This window comes from Centroberyx gerrardi, chromosome 15, assembly GCF_048128805.1.
Source record: "Centroberyx gerrardi isolate f3 chromosome 15, fCenGer3.hap1.cur.20231027, whole genome shotgun sequence".
In the NCBI taxonomy this organism is placed as follows: Eukaryota; Metazoa; Chordata; class Actinopteri; order Beryciformes; family Berycidae; genus Centroberyx; species Centroberyx gerrardi.
In genome coordinates this window covers 16316104-16334515 of record NC_136011.1, presented here as the reverse complement: position 1 = coordinate 16334515, position 18412 = coordinate 16316104, and the positions used below count along the sequence as shown (strand labels likewise).

At 44.4% G+C, this 18412-nt stretch overlaps 1 protein-coding gene across 5 annotated transcripts in view; it reads right to left on the bottom strand.

Moving 5' to 3' along the window:
• Window positions 1-307: 307 nt before the first annotated feature.
• zmiz1a (zinc finger, MIZ-type containing 1a) overlaps window positions 308-18412 on the bottom strand; it is a 34711-nt gene continuing 16606 nt past the window's right edge. For 3 of the 5 annotated variants that reach the window (XM_071918125.2, XM_071918128.2, XM_071918129.2), the window contains 18 exons: window positions 12319-12454; window positions 10186-10300; window positions 9834-10054; window positions 9540-9741; window positions 9047-9328; window positions 8447-8626; window positions 8255-8323; window positions 7922-8087; window positions 7507-7648; window positions 6743-6953; window positions 6447-6552; window positions 6132-6292; window positions 5939-6006; window positions 5759-5827; window positions 5388-5671; window positions 4828-5018; window positions 4035-4316; window positions 308-3319 (listed from right to left, as the gene is read on the bottom strand). In XM_071918125.2, coding sequence (XP_071774226.1) covers window positions 3212-3319; window positions 4035-4316; window positions 4828-5018; window positions 5388-5671; window positions 5759-5827; window positions 5939-6006; window positions 6132-6292; window positions 6447-6552; window positions 6743-6953; window positions 7507-7648; window positions 7922-8087; window positions 8255-8323; window positions 8447-8626; window positions 9047-9328; window positions 9540-9741; window positions 9834-10054; window positions 10186-10300; window positions 12319-12454 — 2993 coding nt within the window. In that variant the 3' untranslated portion in view covers window positions 308-3211. Of the gene's footprint in view, window positions 3320-4034; window positions 4317-4827; window positions 5019-5387; window positions 5672-5758; window positions 5828-5938; window positions 6007-6131; window positions 6293-6446; window positions 6553-6742; window positions 6954-7506; window positions 7649-7921; window positions 8088-8254; window positions 8324-8446; window positions 8627-9046; window positions 9329-9539; window positions 9742-9833; window positions 10055-10185; window positions 10301-12318; window positions 12455-18374; window positions 18411-18412 lie in introns of all 5 variants that reach the window. The other 2 variants (XM_071918127.2, XM_071918126.2) reach the window with 1 other exon arrangement.

Genomic DNA, 18412 nt, shown 5'->3' with positions numbered 1-18412 from the left:
CATACAGATTTGCAAGACTAAAAATCACAATATGTTTTTCTGACCAGTTTAGAATATGAAATGATTGTACATAGTGATGTACAAAACCAAAGAGACAACTGCCACCTGTTGTGCCAATCACTTCAGATTGTACCTTTATAGCATATTTTGCCAAATTGCATAAAAATTATAAATTTGACAAAATTGTACAAACCGTAAATTTGGAAACAACCCTTAGGAACCGCTGAAGGCTCCGCGTCTCCAAGTCCCAATTATACCTCAAAAGGTTCTTATCATTTTGTAGCACCTTTATAAAGTACACAGGTAATAGAGAAATACACAGAAGTTTAATATTACACAAAGGAAAAAATGTGTCTTTTTTTTCTTCGAGACCCCATGTGGAGGGTACATAAAGTATCTTACATAAATGAACAGGCGTGGTTAGAGAGGTCTGCACAGACGCTATCAAACACGGACTCATTTTCCCAATTCAATGTCTGACAGGAGGATGCAAGCTTTACAAATTCTAAATACACTATGCACATTCCCCCTGGAGAAAATGAATACATTTCTGTTAACGTGTCTCTATTTGTCATTTACATTATGTACACGTATCCCTTGCACCCCCCCGCCCCCTGCCACCCGCCCTCTGCCTCATCCTTCCCTTGCATGTCCAACAGGAGGAGGGGGGCTCTCCCGGCTCTAACTTCACTTTACAATATGACTCGCATTTTCTTTTGATTCCTCCACCCAATTTCCAATGTCTACAACCAAACTGTACAATTTGTGACAGGGCAGGCCGCCCCGAAGATCACCCAAATTTCTTTGTGATTTTGTGAAGGGTTAAACTAACAGTTACTGTAACACACTGTGTAGGGAAACAAAATATCCCAATGCGGCAGTGCATTGTCTTTAACAAACATAGAAACAGACAAAAGGAACATCTAATGCTTCGACTGTGTTATATGCAGGTGATCTGATCAACTTTGAAGACCGGTGTAGCCATATTTAGTTCTTCAAATCGGATTAGAAATCTATCTCAAATGGGGAGCATTTATTCTACAACATATACTTCAAATTCACTTACTGCATAAAATTATGGAAAACCAAATTATACCTATCATAAAAACACTGGACAAAAAATAATAACTTAAAACAAATATAAAATGTGATGAAAATACACAATAATGCTCACACATATTTTTGCAACGTATGGTTATCAAAAGCTCATATCAGGCCTCAAAAACAATCCAGAGGACATTTTGCACATTCTCACTTTAAATAAAGATGATGAGGTCACTTGTTCCAATAATAGCAAACAAATAATTTTTGGAGAATTTTGGACCTCTAAGCTGCATTAACAATCTTTTAGACAGGAAAAAAAAAAAAACAGCTCACAAAATGCTGACAGATGTGTATATAAAAAGAGGAAAATTAAAATAAACAACTCTCACTTTTAACTTGCTTGCTGAGTATTTCAAATATTCTTTTTCACTGATGCATTGTCACAGGGAAATGGGAATTTGGAAACAGTACACCAATACACAGGTAATTAATACAAGGCCAGTGAGAGTGTATTTGGATTAATTCATTACGATAATGGGCTATTTATCAGGGATTATGTGTGTGTGTGTGTGTGTGTGTGTGTGTGTGTGTGTGTAGTCCTTGATAGACATACAGTACCGTGTAGTTGCCAATAACAGTTAGGTACAGTACTGTACAGTCACAAAGTATTCACAAAGGGTATATACAACAGCTCTAGAAACATTGTCGGATCATGCATGATGTTCTTCCAAAAAAGATGACTAATGTAGTTCGACAGTAACAAAATGAGAAAAGAAAGTCCAATACAATCACACAGATGCTTATAAAATACAGTGATTTCAAAACTTTACGTCTGTAGGATGTTATAATCCTGTTCTTATACCAACAAAATATCCAGGCCAACCCCTTACAAAAAGCATAGGACAACTTTGGTGATGTGTGTCTGATTAATTTCAAAGTGGGACAAAGATAAAAGACACAATAAAAGGACAACGATAAAAAAAACAAAAAAAAAACATACATGAATTTGCAATAAAATAATAAATATGAATCAGACGAGAAAGAAAAAAAGAATTTGATCAAGCATGTTGAGTCTAGACAAAGACAACAGGAGCCATTGGCACACATGCACTTCTGAACAAAATGGTTTGATGAGGGAGAGCAAAACATTACAATAAATACCACCAGCGCTACTGTAGACTGGGTGGATGAACAGAGCGACGGGACAGATGCACTGAGACAGCAGACGTCTGAGGGTGGATGGATTTCTCTCTCTTCCATTCAGTATCTTTCTCTCTTTCTCTGCCTCTTACATTTATTTAAACTCGTATTTCTCTCCCTGCTGTCGTTCACATACGCTCACAGGCAAACAGAAGTCACACACACACACACACACACACACGTACACACACACACACACACTACATTGCACAATGTGCGCTCATTCCTCTGTTGACACTCGAGGACATTTAAGCTCGTCCTTTCAGTGCTCTGATTCTGGTGAGGTCGGTTTGAGTTCCAGCTAGTCAACTGTCTATGAGAAAGCTAATGTCCAACTGGAAACAAAAACACTAGGAAGTAGGGGTCAAAGGGCATGGCATATGCCAAAGTCTTGGAAGAACACATTTCAAATAGGATAAAAACACTCTTACAAGACAACGTTTTTCCCTCCAACTCTTTGTCTTTTTTCACAAAAGGAAAATCAGAATTAAAAAAGCTACAACACTTTTCCTAAAGCCCACAAAGGCTCCTGTCTCCCCTGTGTTGTGTACACATGAACTGATTATAGCTGCACAGTTTTCCGTTGAATAGTCACAGATATCATATATGTATATATAATATCACTTTAGTGCCAGCCAACATGGCTGTGGATGGTGTGTTGAGAGTCAGAGGTGGTGCAACTGGTGTGTGGAATCTTTACACCGGGAAAAAGGAGTGAGGATATGAGTGGCTTTCCTGCCTTCTCCCTTGCAATTCCCACTGAGTTCCCAAACAGGCATCGCTGCCTCTTTGAGCCGCGTTTCCTATGCCACACATTATCCGTTGTTTGTGTGTGTGTATGTGTGTGTGCGCGCGCATAGGGAGCTGCTTGAACTGTCCGTCGGAGGTCAGTGAAGTGTCTGTGGACAGACAGTCAAACACATCACGCCCCCTGTATGTGCAGGAGGGTTTTAGGGGAAATGAGGGGCTAGTTGTTCTCAAAGAGGGAGAGAAGGTCGTCGTTGCTGTTGGTGGGAAGGTCGGGGGGGTCCAGGTAGGATAGTAAGTCATCTGGGTTGGCCAGCTCCGGAAGCAGCTGTGGAGGAAGGCAGAGAGAGACTGTGAGTGGTAAAGGCTCAGATTGTTTTATCTAAATGTATCTTTCTGACACTGGAAGGGGCTTGAATTGAATTGAAGGGTCTGTTGAAGTCACATGTTGCACATTGGGAACACTGTACACTAGGGACGGGACAATATATTCAAAATCAATATATAACAATACAAAAATGTGACAATACATATTGTCCGGCAGAAAAAGGAATTGCGTTATTCGCTCCATTTTATTCTGCTGTAGTATTCACAAATGAGACGGCTTGCCCATCACAATTTCCCAAGCTCTACATCCAAATTTTATTATTTGCACTATGTATTTTTTTTAAGTTGCTGTTTACATTCTTGTAAGCCAGTGCCATTGCTAGAAAGATTTGTGGCTCGGAAATAAACACAATTCTGCACAGTCCTATTTTGTTGTCATTCAACTTTTCTATATTACATTATGTTGTGGTTGTATCGAATCGGGAACCCCCTGTTGTGTATCGAATCGTTTCGTGAGATAAGCATATCGTCCCATCCCGGCTGTACACAACAACGCAGTTACTACTGCTCAGAAGCAATTCAAGAGTCCACACACACAGCACACAGCAAAGAGATGAGAGGAGCTGCAGCAGACAATGTTAACGCTAGCTGATACCATGAGTAACGGTTAGCTTGGGGGCGCCCGAAGCACCGTGACACCACACAGGCACACTTACATCCAGGGAGGGTTCAGGCATATCCTGGGCTCCCTGACCCATCTGCCCATCTGAGGAAGGGTTAAAGTTCAGATCGCTGTGGGGATGACTGTTCTGCCCAGGCTGCTGAGGCGGCGGCTGAGGCTGCGGCTGGCGAGGCGGCTGCGATGATTGGCCACTGTGATGCAAGGGCTGCCCTGACTGGCCGCTGTGATGTAAGGGCTGCCCTGATTGGTTGCCAGGGTGTGGAGACGCATGCAAGCTCTGCTGCATGGAATTATGGGACTGATCGGGATGGGACATCTGGAGGTGCGGGAGGGAGAGAGAGGGAGAGAAAGAGAGCGAGACAGCGAGAGGGTGAGAGAGAGAGAGAGAGAGAGAGAGATGAAGGAGGGGGGATGCGTGGGAAGAAAGAGAGGAAAAGCGAATGAGTCCCGGCGTGAATAATATGGAACAGGCCTTCTAAATGGAGAGCTGTGACCAGCAGACATGTACAGCTGCAACATTATACGGTGACATGAGCATGTGAGCATGACTGAGCACACATGCTGGCTAGGAGTACAGGCTTCACCTTGTTCAGATAACAAATCTGAACAAGGAGTCGTCTTTTCAGTATGACACAGATTCGTTTCAGATTTATCCTCTAGACTGAACTATTAAAAAGACAAAATGAACCCAGCAGTAGATATTTTACTGAAGACATAAGCCTTAAAAGTGAGACCAGACGTATCCTAGTTCAAGCCAACTGGATGGTATAATGGCATAGTATAACGGCAGAGTAAAGTGAACAGCCGTGGAAGTATACCCCACTTACTGTGTCCGTCATGCCGTGGTTGAGCGGCTTGTCCTGGGAGAGGAGACCACCAGGTGCGTCTGGGGGGTGGGAGAGCTGGGGGCCGTGCATGAAGTCATTCATAGGGGGGCCGCCTGCTCCCCCTCCTCCTCCGCCTCCACCACCAGAGGGGTTACCATGAGGGAAGTCAAAGTTCCCATGGTAACTGTTGCCTAGAAGGACAAAAACACTTCTTGTTAAACGGTGGACTGCACTGATGACATGGGTGATAAATCGTTGCAAAAAATTATCTTTTCTAAAGAAAGTGGTTAAAACAGAGAAAACATCAAGTGGTTACATAACTGGATACACAAGTTCCGCTTTTTCAGAGTGTTGCAAAACATTTATCACAGCAATGAGCTTGTCACATTTTAAAGCAGGTTCAAGTTAACACTCTCCTTAGGGTGCTTTCCTTTGTATAATGCATTAGAGACACATCGATAGATCCTGCTGTAGAATACAAAATAGCTCACAGCTCCAACAAATGAGTTGACTACCCTCATATTTATCTACAGGCTGGGGATCCTGGTTGTTTTCATTACCTGCTCCTGGGTAGTCTCCCCCGGTGCCACCAGCGTGTTGAGCAGGGTGTGATGGGTAGGGGCTGGGGCCTGGGCCGGGGCCAGGTCCTGGGCCGGTGACGGGACCAGGCCCCAGCTGGGCGATCATCTCCATTACATTGGGCATGGTCATCTGGCTGGGGCTCATGGTCTTAAAGCGCTTGGCCAGCGGTCCGTCAGGGTCTTCTTTGATGTGTAGCTCAGACTTAATGGGGACAGGTCGCCAACTACATGTCGGGTCAATGGTCACCTCCTCGAACTCCGAACTAAAGCAAGAGAAAGCAGAAGGTGTGTTACTTGAAGTTCAAAGCTATGAATATTAAGATTTAACAGAAGAAAGAGGAGAAACTTACTTCTGGATGGCATTGAGGATTCCCCACATGTACTGGTCCACCTCCAGACCTTCTAATAATGCCGTTTTACTGAAGGGAGAAACAAATACATGTGATCCATTAGAGAAATTCTCCACTAGTCACTTCTTCTAAACATACAAAAAAGAATGACAATTGTTTGGAACCTTTTTTTCCACTTACTTGCATACAGGACACCTCCACGTCCCTCTCTCACAGTTGAGCTGCAGGTACGACTCCAGATCAAAGCACTGTGGAGAACAACATCACATACGTTCATCACAATCATGTTCTCAGCTACGTTTATTCACAGGGACATGAGACACCATCGTCTCATCCACCACAGACTTGACCACCCGCTCGAATTTGAACAAACCTGGACATGTTTGCAGTCATGCCCTCGTGCGGGTAGTTGGATGCGTCGGAAGGTGATGGGACATTTCAGCGAGACTTTAATGGCCGTCTGCTCCACGCCGTCTTCCCCGTTCAGAGTGGTGTTGCCCGCCGAGGCCGCTACGCTGCTGAAGTTCCTCTTGACTGGAAAGAGAGAAAAAGATTATTTATATAGATTATCGGAAGCAGCATTTCAAGGCATTCAATAAACAGAAGCGGGTGCCATCTCATGTAACTAAGTTCTAACTATACACATGAAGTAATACGTAACAATAGTCAGAGACAACATAAGTCGTACTCTTGGTGATGCAGTGGTCTGCAGGCAGGAGTCTCTTCTTCAGGAGCCCCTGGAGGACGGATCGCACAGATGGCCTGTGGACCAGCTGCAGCACAAACAGGTGGGACTGCACAACAACAACAGAAGAACAAACAGGATTAGAACAGACAGCTGAGGCAAAAGTCAGTTCAGTCAATACATAGACTACGTTGAATAATCTGCGTGGAAATCATCCAGGCTGATCTTTTTGTTTTGTAAAATAATTGTAGTTCTCGTATTGCAGTTAGTTCTACATCGTACTGATAGTGCACACTCACACAGCAGCAGGCAGTGACAGTAATCTGGATAGTGTTCCTCCCAGGCTGGCACACGTGCTTCAGGTGCAGGGGTTTGTGGGAGGTTTTGTTGTCCCCCCTCTCGATGGTGAGGGGCGTGGCGTTGACGCTGACCTGGACGGAGGCGGGCCAGTTGGTGTTCATCTGCCTGTCCTCATGGTGGTAGCACTTAAACTGCAGCTCCAGGTCTGACCTGTATGTGTCAAGAGGGCAAAGGAAAAAAGCAGTTAGCCGTAATATTCATTCAGTACAGATTCTGTACAGCTAGCTAGCTAAAAACAATCTCAAAATGTATTGTAAAAGAGCAAATATCAGCCATTATCCATGTCAGACAGGGCTGTGAAACATGACCTGAACATCCAAACCTTTTCCAATAGCATACATTCAAAAGAAAAAAGAAAGGGTATTTTCCCTCAAACGCTGACATATAGTTGAGTAGTTCTTTCTGAATGTGAGAGGAAGATTGTTGGAGTTGTTTGTTAATTTAAATCTAAGGTGCAAAGATTCATAGGGTTAAATTTTCACAAAAATATAACTTTTACTATTTTTCAAAGTAGATACTGCTCAATAAAAACATAATTTGTGCTGTAAATGACATTGAAGTTTGATAACCCATCATTTACAGCAAGCTGACTTGCAGCAATTTCGTGATAGACAGGTGATTGTGCTGCAGATTGTGCACTGATAGGTGATTATCAGCAGGTAAACAAATGAAATAAAAGCGGATGTTTGCGTGCTGGTCCTACCTCCACATGAGGGTCTGGTGGACGGAGGGTCGAAGGTGGAAGACGTGGTTACTGACGGCCAGGTTGTGCTCCAAGCGGAACGGTTCCAGCACCACCCCGTCCCGGACTGGGAACGTCAGCCGCAGCTCCTCATTGGGGTTGTCTGGGAGAGAAAAACAAGGAGGGGAGGTCAACTTTCAAAGTAATATTGTAAGAGTTACACAGTTTACTCATCAAAAGTACACTAAAACACACAGAGGGCAGTGACTGGAACACCAGGGTTACTATTGGTTTTCTGTGAAACAACAAGCACAAGGATAAAAAATATCCCTCAAATATCCCTCTGTTGCTGTGTTTGTTTAACATAGCGAAAGTCTCCCATGTCTTCAGTTGTTTCAACTGACTGTTTAGGAGTGCTGACTGCTGAAGTACTCACTCGGAGGGGGAGGAAGCGCTGTCATATTTGGTTTCATGTCTGGCGGAAACGGGGGCTTGACATCCTGGTTGGGCGACAGGTACGGAGGAATACTACTGCCTGGAGTCATGGGGGGGGTGGGGTTGCCAGGGACAGGAGAGTGGGGGTAGTTACCGGGCCTGGGGGGCTGTGGACAGGGGAGACAGAAAGAGTACAATGATGAAAAACCTGTATAACCCACTTCACGTACTTGACAGGGTCCAATTTAGCAGGAAGGAGATCTTCTTGACACACTACAGTTAACAAGTGAAAATGGTTCCTGGGAAATGATCATTAAAAGAGGAGAACACATACCCCATTGCCTTGGCCGTAGGAGTATCCACCCCCAGAGAAGTTGGTGCTCTGACCGTTGAATGGCTCTTGCTGCAAAGGAGACAGAATGCAATAATGATTTTTCGATACAGTTCCTCATACCAGGAGACATATGCCATGCCAATAATTCTTGTCAGGGTGTCAAAGTGTGAAGGGGGGAGGGGGGGGGCAGACCTTGTAGTACTGGCTCATGGGCATGCCAGGCGGGTACTGCCCTTGGCCCTGCTGCCCCGGCATCCTCTGGCCGGGGTAGTTAGGAGAGGGCAGCGGCCTGGAGGCGTTAGATGTAGGATACTGCCCCTGCTGCGGCGGGAACTGACCATTCGGCCCGTACTGCTGACCGCCGTAACTTGCCTGGAAGGAGAACGTGAAAGGAAAGAACATTACAGATGTGTGTGTGTTTGAAAGAAAATGACGAAGAAAGTCCATATGCTGGGTAAGAAAATGGACATAACATAAGGCTTCTCTGGTGCGTCGATTTCAAATTCAAAAATTCAAGAACCAAAAGAAAGGAAATCTGCACTCTCAAAAAGATATCTTGATCGATTTATTTTACATGTTTCAAATAAAAAATATATATAGCCAAGCTGGATATTTTTTATGTGAAACATGTAAAATAAATCAATCAAGATATCTTTGTGAGAGTGTGGATTTCCCCTTTTTTTGTTTTTTGAAAGAAAGAAAGAAGAGAAAAGTGGAGCAGAAGTGAAGTGCTGTATGACATTAACGACCACAAAATGCTTTTCTAGATGTTCATCGGAGCTTCCTACTCACCTCCCCGGGGTACGGCCTCTTCATCCCCTGCATGGGCATGGCCTGTCTGGGCCCTCCGGGATAGCCTTGCTGGGGCATCCTTTGGCCGTGAGCCGCAAAAGGGCCCATGCCCGGGGTTCGAGTTTGGTTCATGCCCATGGGAGGCCCGCTCATGTTAGGGTTGTTCATGGGTGATCCCATGCTGGCTGGGTTCATGCCTCCGGGGGGGCCTCGTGGGCCCGGCTGGTTCATGAACTGGCTATTGTAGGCCTGAGCGGGGCCCATCTGGAACGATGAACACATCTGGAGGGAAAACAGGAGGTTCAAGTATTTAATAGACAAAGACAGGCGGAGATGAAGCAACGTATCGGTCAGACAGGGTCATGTCTTTATTTTGGGTCTCCAGCAGGGCTGCTATAGCGGTTGAATAATAGTTTTAGTTTTCTGTGTATTTTTGGCCCATTTGGTAACCGGTTACAGTTGTGAATCCATGTATGCAGGTATGTGTCTGTACCTGTCCATACTGGTTCATGTCCTTATTCTGGGTCTCCTGCAGGGCAGCCACGGTGGCCGTTGCCGTGGCCGTTGCCGTAGCAGCAGCGGCGGCGACAGCAGCGGCGGCGGCGGCGGCGGCTGGTTGGGTGAAGTCACCAGGAGGGCGTGTGTGAGGCGTCATACCCATACCTCCGGGAGGGGCGTTCGGGCCCGCGGAATAGCTGCAGACAACACAGAGCACACATTTTAATCGTTAGAGGGACATTTAAATGCTCTCATTTGTTTTCAAAGAGTGTCTTACCAAGTCTCTTACCTCCCACTGTATCCCCCAGGACCTCCGGGGTAGCCAGGTCGGCCGTACATGCCCTGCTGCATGTAAGCTTGGTTGGAGCCTCCTTTGGAAGGGAACTGTTGCTGCTGACTGCTGAACTGGGGCGAGTTGAGCCCCGCCCCGCTGCCAGACATACCCGATGCCATAGGGTTACCCCCAGGATTCATAGGGTTATTGCTGTTGACCATAGGGTTACCCAGCACCTGGATATAACAGCATCAGGTAGGAAGATGTTACATAAATTTAGTTTAAGTAAACAACAGCACATAAACCATTTGATTGCGTATATTAATTGATGTAACTACAGATTGGATGTGGTTAATGCATGGCCTACCTGACTCTGTGATGTATTTGTCACGCCCCACACTGTCGTAACCACAGACAACGCCCCAGGGGGCTGGTTGCTGTTTTGTTGCCAGGGGACTGAGTCGTAGGGAAAGGATCCATCACTAGAAAGCAGATCCAAACACAAACATGTACCCAGCGTCACTCGAGGTTTCATTTGGCCATGAAAAGAGCCAACAGGTTGCATATCCATCCAAAAAATGTGAATCATTTGGGGAATACTCCTTGCCAAAAGGTTAGGCAATTGGAAAGGTTTGGCTTTCGATTTCAAAACACATTTCCAGCCAGGATAACAGTTAATGACTGCACAGTGAAACGAGTCAAAAGCTCTAAATTAGTTGATAAGCGGTTGCATGCCCACACACACACACACCCCAAAAATCATTAAATGTGACGAAACTTTTGCTTGGTATTGCAGTAAATCTTTGGCTATGGATTGGTAGAGTGCAGTTGGAATGTTTGGCATTCAGATTCAAAACAAATCTCGGGGCAAAATATGAGAATCTGTGAAAAATAATAAACAAGCTGAGCCCTCATGGGGAGAGGAGAGCGGCCAGTCGAGTGGGAAGGAACTGCTGTTTTTGGAGAGCGGTTTGTTTACTCTCAGAGGTTAGCTCTTGGAATGGACGACATGTTCAATATTTCCTCATAAAGGCACAACATATCCCAAGATCCTCAGCAGAAGGCGAGAGGACTCTTGGCAGCCAACCCCAGGCTTTCTTCGAAAGAGAGAGAGAGGCATCTGAGCGAGCACAGAATGTTCTCCAAAACATTACTTCACAGCTCTCTTCCCTGTCAGTTTGTCCCTCGACCCCGAATCACCTCTGCTCTCTCCAAAGTTGTTTTGGCTCTCTTTCAAACAACAGGAAAACCTCTGTTTAGTGGTGTGCACATTACATAAAGGCTGCAGTCAAGATAAAACCTTAATGAAGATGACCCCACCCAACCTTGAACAGCGCTCTCTCAAATTATACTCAGTGAACAATCATTCTGGAACAATTTGAGAGACTGCATCACCTAGAATATTTCTGGGGAATAGCGGAAAAATGAAATGATGAAGGTGTTATGTTGTCTTTGATCCCACTTATATTTCAAGTGGGATCAAACATGCTCTTTAGAATATTGATCTTTGGAGATAACTGTGAATACAAAAATGGCTCATTTGAACTAAGTATTATTGGCAATGATCCAGGTTACATCATTGGTCAGTTTCTACTCATCAATAATGTACTTAAATTAAAATAATGTGTTAACAATAGTTTAGTTCCCTCTTTACATTCACACATACATGCATGATATTTTTATGTCACAGAGTAAGATGAATCTAAAAATATAATCCCATTATAGCCAGTCACTCCACATTCATCTAAAAATAACGAAAGGATGGATGGAAAAAGTTGCATGTATCTTCAGTTATTAAGTCTTTTGCACTATGATTTTGTATTTTGTTTTGTTTGTTCACCTAGCCTAAAAATGATCTTGTGTCGTGTGTAGATTTGGGTAAGCATGTTTTTCAAGACCTATACTGTTAAACTCAGTGTTCGCTTACTTGAGTTTGACTGTTCACAGTAAAAGACGACACAGGCAGGCATGTATCAGCATAAGGGACTACAGTGCTGGTATTTAACCTGAATGTGTAGGTTTAATGGATTATGTGAAAGAACCAGGGCCAGCTGGTTAACTTAAAGCACCACAGAGGTAGGAAATGCAGTAACGTTAGCCTTCAGAGCCTACTTTATGCAAAATTGTCCCCTACATTTGCAAAATAAGCTGACTCAGATGTGTTGGGGGTTATGTTAAAAAGGTCCATGGCAATAGCTCAGTAACCGCGGCCCATTGCGCCCTGACTTGACCTACCATTACACTCTAGCACTTTGTTGTCTTTTTGCACCGTTTTGTTTTTGTACTGTCCATGCTGCTCTTGTTTTTTCTCTCATTTGGAATGTGCTGTGACCGCAGGAAAAAAAAGTTTTCCTATCACTGTGGACATGTTTGAGGTGGAAAGACAACAAATTTGAACTGAATTGAAAACATGGGTGTCAGATAAGCGCGGTCGTGGGTTATTCAAATGACAGCAGACGTCACGGAGAGACAGCAGGAGGCCCACAGAGTCCCCACTGACCTGTGTGTGAGGCCGGGCTTCATGCTGTTCATGCTGGGCTGCATGGGGACTTTGCCCTGCGGTTCGTTCTGCCTGTTCTTCTGATGACGCAGCAGGAGGAGACGACCCAGCTCCTCGCACCACGACGACAGCAGGGCTGCAAGGGAAACACACACACACACACATACATTTACACGTGTTAGCCTTCCCCCATACACACGTATGCACGCACGCACACACACACACACACACACACACAGTCCATCCTCTTCCCTCAAACGTGGGTCTGCATTGTGTATTCACTTGAGTGCGCACTGTGCATTTACTATCACAAGGTTAAGGTCAGGCATGTGAATGGTCACACAAAAACAATTTGCGATTTCATTCTTCTTGTTTGCAACTTCAGATGAAACAGATTTTTACATGCCTACCATGCAAATCTTTGATTATGCCACATTAAGCTTACTCAACAGTGATTTTGACTTTGATGGACTACTGTACGCTGTGTCATTTAGTGCCGTTCAGCCTGAAGATATTGCTAAAGCCTCCAGGGGGCAGCCTAGCCCAATAAACCTTTGGCTATGCTGATTATTGCCTGTGTGGATTGCACAGACACACAGAAACACACCTTCTCTATCTGCAGTGTAATCTGTAAACTGGGATCTAGCTACTGTAATAAAAGGATCTCCCAGTCTTTCTGCCGGGGAGACGGGAAAGGCTGAAATGGAGAGTGTGAGGCCGACAGAGAAAGACGGGGCGGCGTTGTAGATATAATCTATGTAGGAAGTAAGACACCGTGGTGAATGGTGATATGCTTCAGAGATCATTCCCCTCTCCTCCACTTTCTCTCCTCTGTTCTCCACACCACCTCTCTATTCTTCTCCTATTCTTCACCACGCTCTCCATGTCCTCTCTTATCTCCTCTCCTCTCTCCCTCACTCCTTTAGTGTAATGACTAATCAGACTGTTCAGCCTTCTCAGTCTCTCGGTGCAGCAGACAGCTGAGCAGAGCAGAAACACTGGGAGGAAACAGTTTTTTTTTCTAAAAACAAGTGACAGATTTGTCAGTGCGATGAGATAATTTCACTTGTTTCCTATGCCGACTTCCTATGCCAAGAATTTTCTTGAATCAAGTGACATCTTGATACTTGTGGAGTGATCTGTCTTATTTCAACACATTGCGACTTGAATGCAGAAAAATCTTGAAACAGAAGTCAAACTGCATTGGAAAGAGTTAAAATGATCTAATTCCAATGGCAGATTTTATACTTGTTTCTGGTTTTAAGAAATAGAAGATTTTAGGGCTCAATACTAGATTAAATAACTTATTAAGGTGAAACGTTTTTGCAGTGTAAGACCCAGGCATCTGGTGTCGGTAACATTTTTGAGGTTTCAAGATTTAGAGCTTTGATAATGTTGCTGCCCTGAGAAAACCTTGTGTCTGAGTTTTGAACCGTGGATGACAATGATATTATATTGCATTGTAAGTTTTATGAACAAATGCTTGTCAAAATGCCTTGGAAATTAATCATAAAAACATGGGTGTGAATGAAAAAATGAATCCATTTCTTTACTTCTGAAAAGTAGACCCTGAAAATATGTTATCGGTGTGCGCTGTGTTGTGCCGACTGTAGCCTGTACAGTATATTATGATGTACAATGCTTAAGCTATTAATGCATGAGACGTTTTTGATTCGTTCAGATCTAATCTGACAGGTAACTGTATTTACAAAGACAAGTGAGGGAAGTAGAGAGAAGAGAAGAGAAGAGAGGAGATGAGAGGAGGAGGAGAGGAGAAGGGGAGAGGAAAGGAAAACAGCAGCGACATTTTTTTTCTAGAGGGTGGAGAGAGCCAAGCCTCCTAGTTAAAGAGGAATTATTCCACCCTGCCATTACAGAGAGCTTATCTCCCCACTAAATCACCACCTCCACACGAGGGCCTGTCTCTTCAACTGGCAACCCACCATTTAGACCTAAAGATCAGCTCCAAGCACAAGTGATGGAGTCGCTCTGAGAGAGAGAGATAGAGAGAGAGGCAGAGGACAAAAAGGGAGCAGTGGTGACTTATCATATCAGTATGACCATGGGCCATTGAGTCTAACAAGCTGCCAAGGCCAGAAGTCATTCATAATAGAGCGAGGGTCTGCTCAGGGCGCCCTGCATATTTAGAGAGCTTAGTAAAGTGTACATGACCTTGTTTTCACCCCACAGTCCCCAGTGTCAAAAACCCTGCCAACACACCATCAAGCCAGCTACTACCACACTATTCTCCCTCTATCTCTTTGTCTGCATAGAAGCCCTTCGCATGCGCACACCTACATTCCCTCAGTCGTTCTTTTTAATGTCTCTCTAAAACTTTAACCTTCATTTTGATCCATCCGTCTAAACTTTGCCCACGTTAAACAGTGTTAATTAAGATGTTTTGTTATCTTCGCTAATGGTGAACAAAGAGGAGTTGTTGCAGCGGCAATCTAGCCAACAGTAAGATGAGAAACGGCTGCAAGAATATAAAAGCAAGGTCTCTCCCCTCGTCATATCTCTCTCTCTCCCTCCCCCACTCTTTCCTCTTTCCATTTATTCCCATTTCATTTAAAGCACAGAAAAGCTCTGTAATTAAATCATAGTCTTCCTAGTAAAGGTTCTATCAGCTACCTGGTGACAAGGCAAGGTCAACTACTTAAAGGCTCTTTGTTATGACCTTATTCACTCAGTAATGACTGTACACCAGTGATAGAAAAGGTGCTGAGATCCACAATGCTTATTACATATTCAATTAAAACTCTGCAGAATGTAGAGTGGCAGTTGAACTAAGAATTTACGAGGTATATGAAGCTCAGCTGAATCTCTGCCCGCATGCTACCTAGAAACAAAGATATGAACCAAATCCTGCGAGTTACTATTCTAAGACTGATTTACAGTCCAAACATTGGTTTATGATGAGTAAGTTGTGAAATGGTTGTTAAATACTAAAAGAATTGTTACTGCTCTGGATGACAAATGCCTACAGAAAATATACTACACTGACACCCCAGCCTCCACAGTTCAATCTGAGGCTGCTGATGCCTTTAGTGGACTATCTATAATGAGTCTTGACAGAGAGACCCCTTCCTAACAACTGGTCCATTCTGTCCATGACCAGCAGGAATCTCCCAGAGAGAGCAGAGCGTAAGCTGATTTTGCAGAAAACTCCTCTAAACCTACTCCGAGTGGCTTCTCTCCTCAGAGGCTGCGGCTATTAATTGAGTAATGCCTAGAGACATATGGGACTTCTTGATCCAGGCTGTATTTAATGCTGTATAGCTTACTGTTAGCAGAAGCCCTGGCTCATTCTCACCTCACCCCAGCCCCTCTGGGAGCAGCAGGTAGGGAGAATAAGCCCTGGTAACAGGCTGCAAGGCCCATTAACTAATGACAGAGTGTGTACAACTCCTCTTTTACAACGAAACCCCAATGCTAATTACTGTGAACTCTGACTGTGCTGTGTGTGTGCCCAAGTGTCTCTGTGTGTGCGGTAAAAGCCGTCAGCTACAGAGCGTATCATTTGCCAGTTAAAGCATGCCTAAGTGCTAACTAACTCATTCTAGGATAGAGTTTAAATGTGTGCACCCCTACATAATTGGTCAGTTAGTTGCATGATCCCAACCTGCTTTGTTAAGTTCTTGACACATTCTGAATATGAAGCCCTAGACCTGCCACATGTACATGCCATGCAGCTACTGGCTGGGAATATCGGGGTGGAAAGTGACTGTTGAGATGCCCTATAGCAAGGCTGTTTCAGTGGAGATGCTGAATGGACAACAGTAGAGGACTTCAGTTTTACTGGGCGGCTCCCAGATAAGGTATTTATAACTGATTGAGTCTAAAGCAGGGCACTGCTGAAAAAGAGCATATGTGCTCAACAAACCTTCCCTGGGAGAATAAAGGTTACCAAAACATATACATGGTGTGTGTTATGTGAATGCACAGAACTGCGTTTTGAACATATTATCAATCAGCTGCGCATGATGGAGTATAATTTCTTAACACTGAGGCAAAAAAACAGTCGTCCGTGGTTTACCGAGCAAAAAGAAAATAACACAACAGAGAGCTTAAGGGCCCTAATTTCGTGCCAGCGCAGATCAAGCGCAGTGACCTTGAAGTGGCAATTTCATTGGGTGCAAGCGGATCTTTTCCCGCCTGCGCCCGTTCGGTAATTTCGTGGCTCGCCATGACATTGCTTGCGCTGAAATGGGCGGGGGAGCGCAGTAGAGGGGAGTGTCAACACAAATTGGGTGGCAAACTGCAATCCTGCTCACACCATGTCTTAGAGCAAGTCCTGTGCTGTTTTCATGGCTTTGGTTGGCGAAGGCGCACGTGCAGACAGACGTGCACTCCAAAATCACACAAGCCCCTTGTATGCATGTTATATTTGCCTGTATTTCACTTTGATATAAATTCTTCAACCAGTGACTAACTGAATGCAACTTGTTTCCTGTCCTGCCACTATCAAATTTGACCAGAACACTCTTACAGCCATGATTCTGCACTACCGCATTATGATGTTCACCGCAGCCACAGGCCTAGCTCTATTGCAATTACAAAATGCCATGCTTCAGGTGCTGCTTTTGAAACCTGATGGAAGGAAGGACATGATGCATGCAACTGTTGCACCCCGATGGTCCTGAGGGAGTTCAGTGATGTAGAGTGGAGAACTTTAGAATGGAGCTGAGTGAACTACTGCGTCCCATGCTTCCCCTGGATGTCACTGTCTGTGCTCCTGTACCCCTGATGATAAGAGTGGCAACTGCACTGCATAAATAAATTTTGAATCTGTATATCCGTAAAGAAGTTTGTGTACCTATTTTGTAAGAGTGTGCTACTAGATGCACAAGTTGCCCACATTGGATGAAGCGTGTGCAATTGCGCAGTGCTTCGAAAATGCACGCCACATCCCTCATATATAACCTGCAGATGGAGCGCACACATATCTGTCCTGCCGCTTTTGGACAGCTATAGAGATTTTGTCAACCGAATGGGAAGGCTCATACATCCTCATACCTTTATAGCGCCTGTGGTCACGAAATTACCAAAAATGTGTTGGTCACAACCAGGTACGCTAGCACTGTGAACTTGTGCCAGTGCCTGTGCTTGCACCTCATGAAAATAGGGCCCTATGCCTTCAATACAAACGTATATTTCACTGCACAGGCCACACTAGTCACACCAAGCTTTGATAGAGACACGTTATACTGTGCATGCAGCTCTACTTCTGGTGGTAAGAACACAGACAATAGAGAAAATACTACATGAAAAATTACACTTTCTCTGAACATGAACACTGCAGCACTACACATAGAAGCCTACTGAGACAATGTGTGGGATGACAAAAAAAGAAGCAATTTATAATATATATAGATATCATAGGAGGAGGTCTGTAAAACAGTGGCAGGTAGGTCTATGCTGTGTGGGAAGAAAATATTATGCAAAAGACGGATATGGAGGGGATATAAAATCCTGTGAAATAAAAAGTCATGCTTTTGCAGGAGTGTAATGGAAGCCATTTAGCAGCCAATGATATCCCCCATCCTGCCCCCCTCTCTGTTCAGCCAACTTCTTCCAAGAGAAGAGCATATCAAATGGGCTTTAGTCTCAACGGCTTGGAGGCAGAACAACTCAAACATGCCCTGGAGGAAGCCAGCACTGTGTCAAAAATCACACTGAACCAAAACCAGGCCTATAACTAACTATTCATACGTTTCAGAATATTCAAAATCTGAAACTGTCTCAAACTGAAAATGTTTTATCTTTTTTTTTTTCGTATTAAAAGACATGTTTTATTGAACGTGCCTTTATTGTTTTGTTTATTTGCATTGATGACACAATGCAGGTTTCCCACAGTGCTGGTTTGGCAGAACTGCAACCGTGACCTCTGGCAGGACACCAGAAGTGAGCGGAAAGAGGGGGGGAGAGGATGGATGGAAGGATGCTGGACAGAGGACAGGTGGAGATGGAGGGAGTGGGTAGATCCCCTCCTCCCCGGGATGTGAGTGGGTCACAAGCCAAGGGATGCTGCAGCCCAGAAGGGAGGGTAGCTCTACCTGAGTCACTCTGACATCTCCTGCAGGTGTTGGTTTCT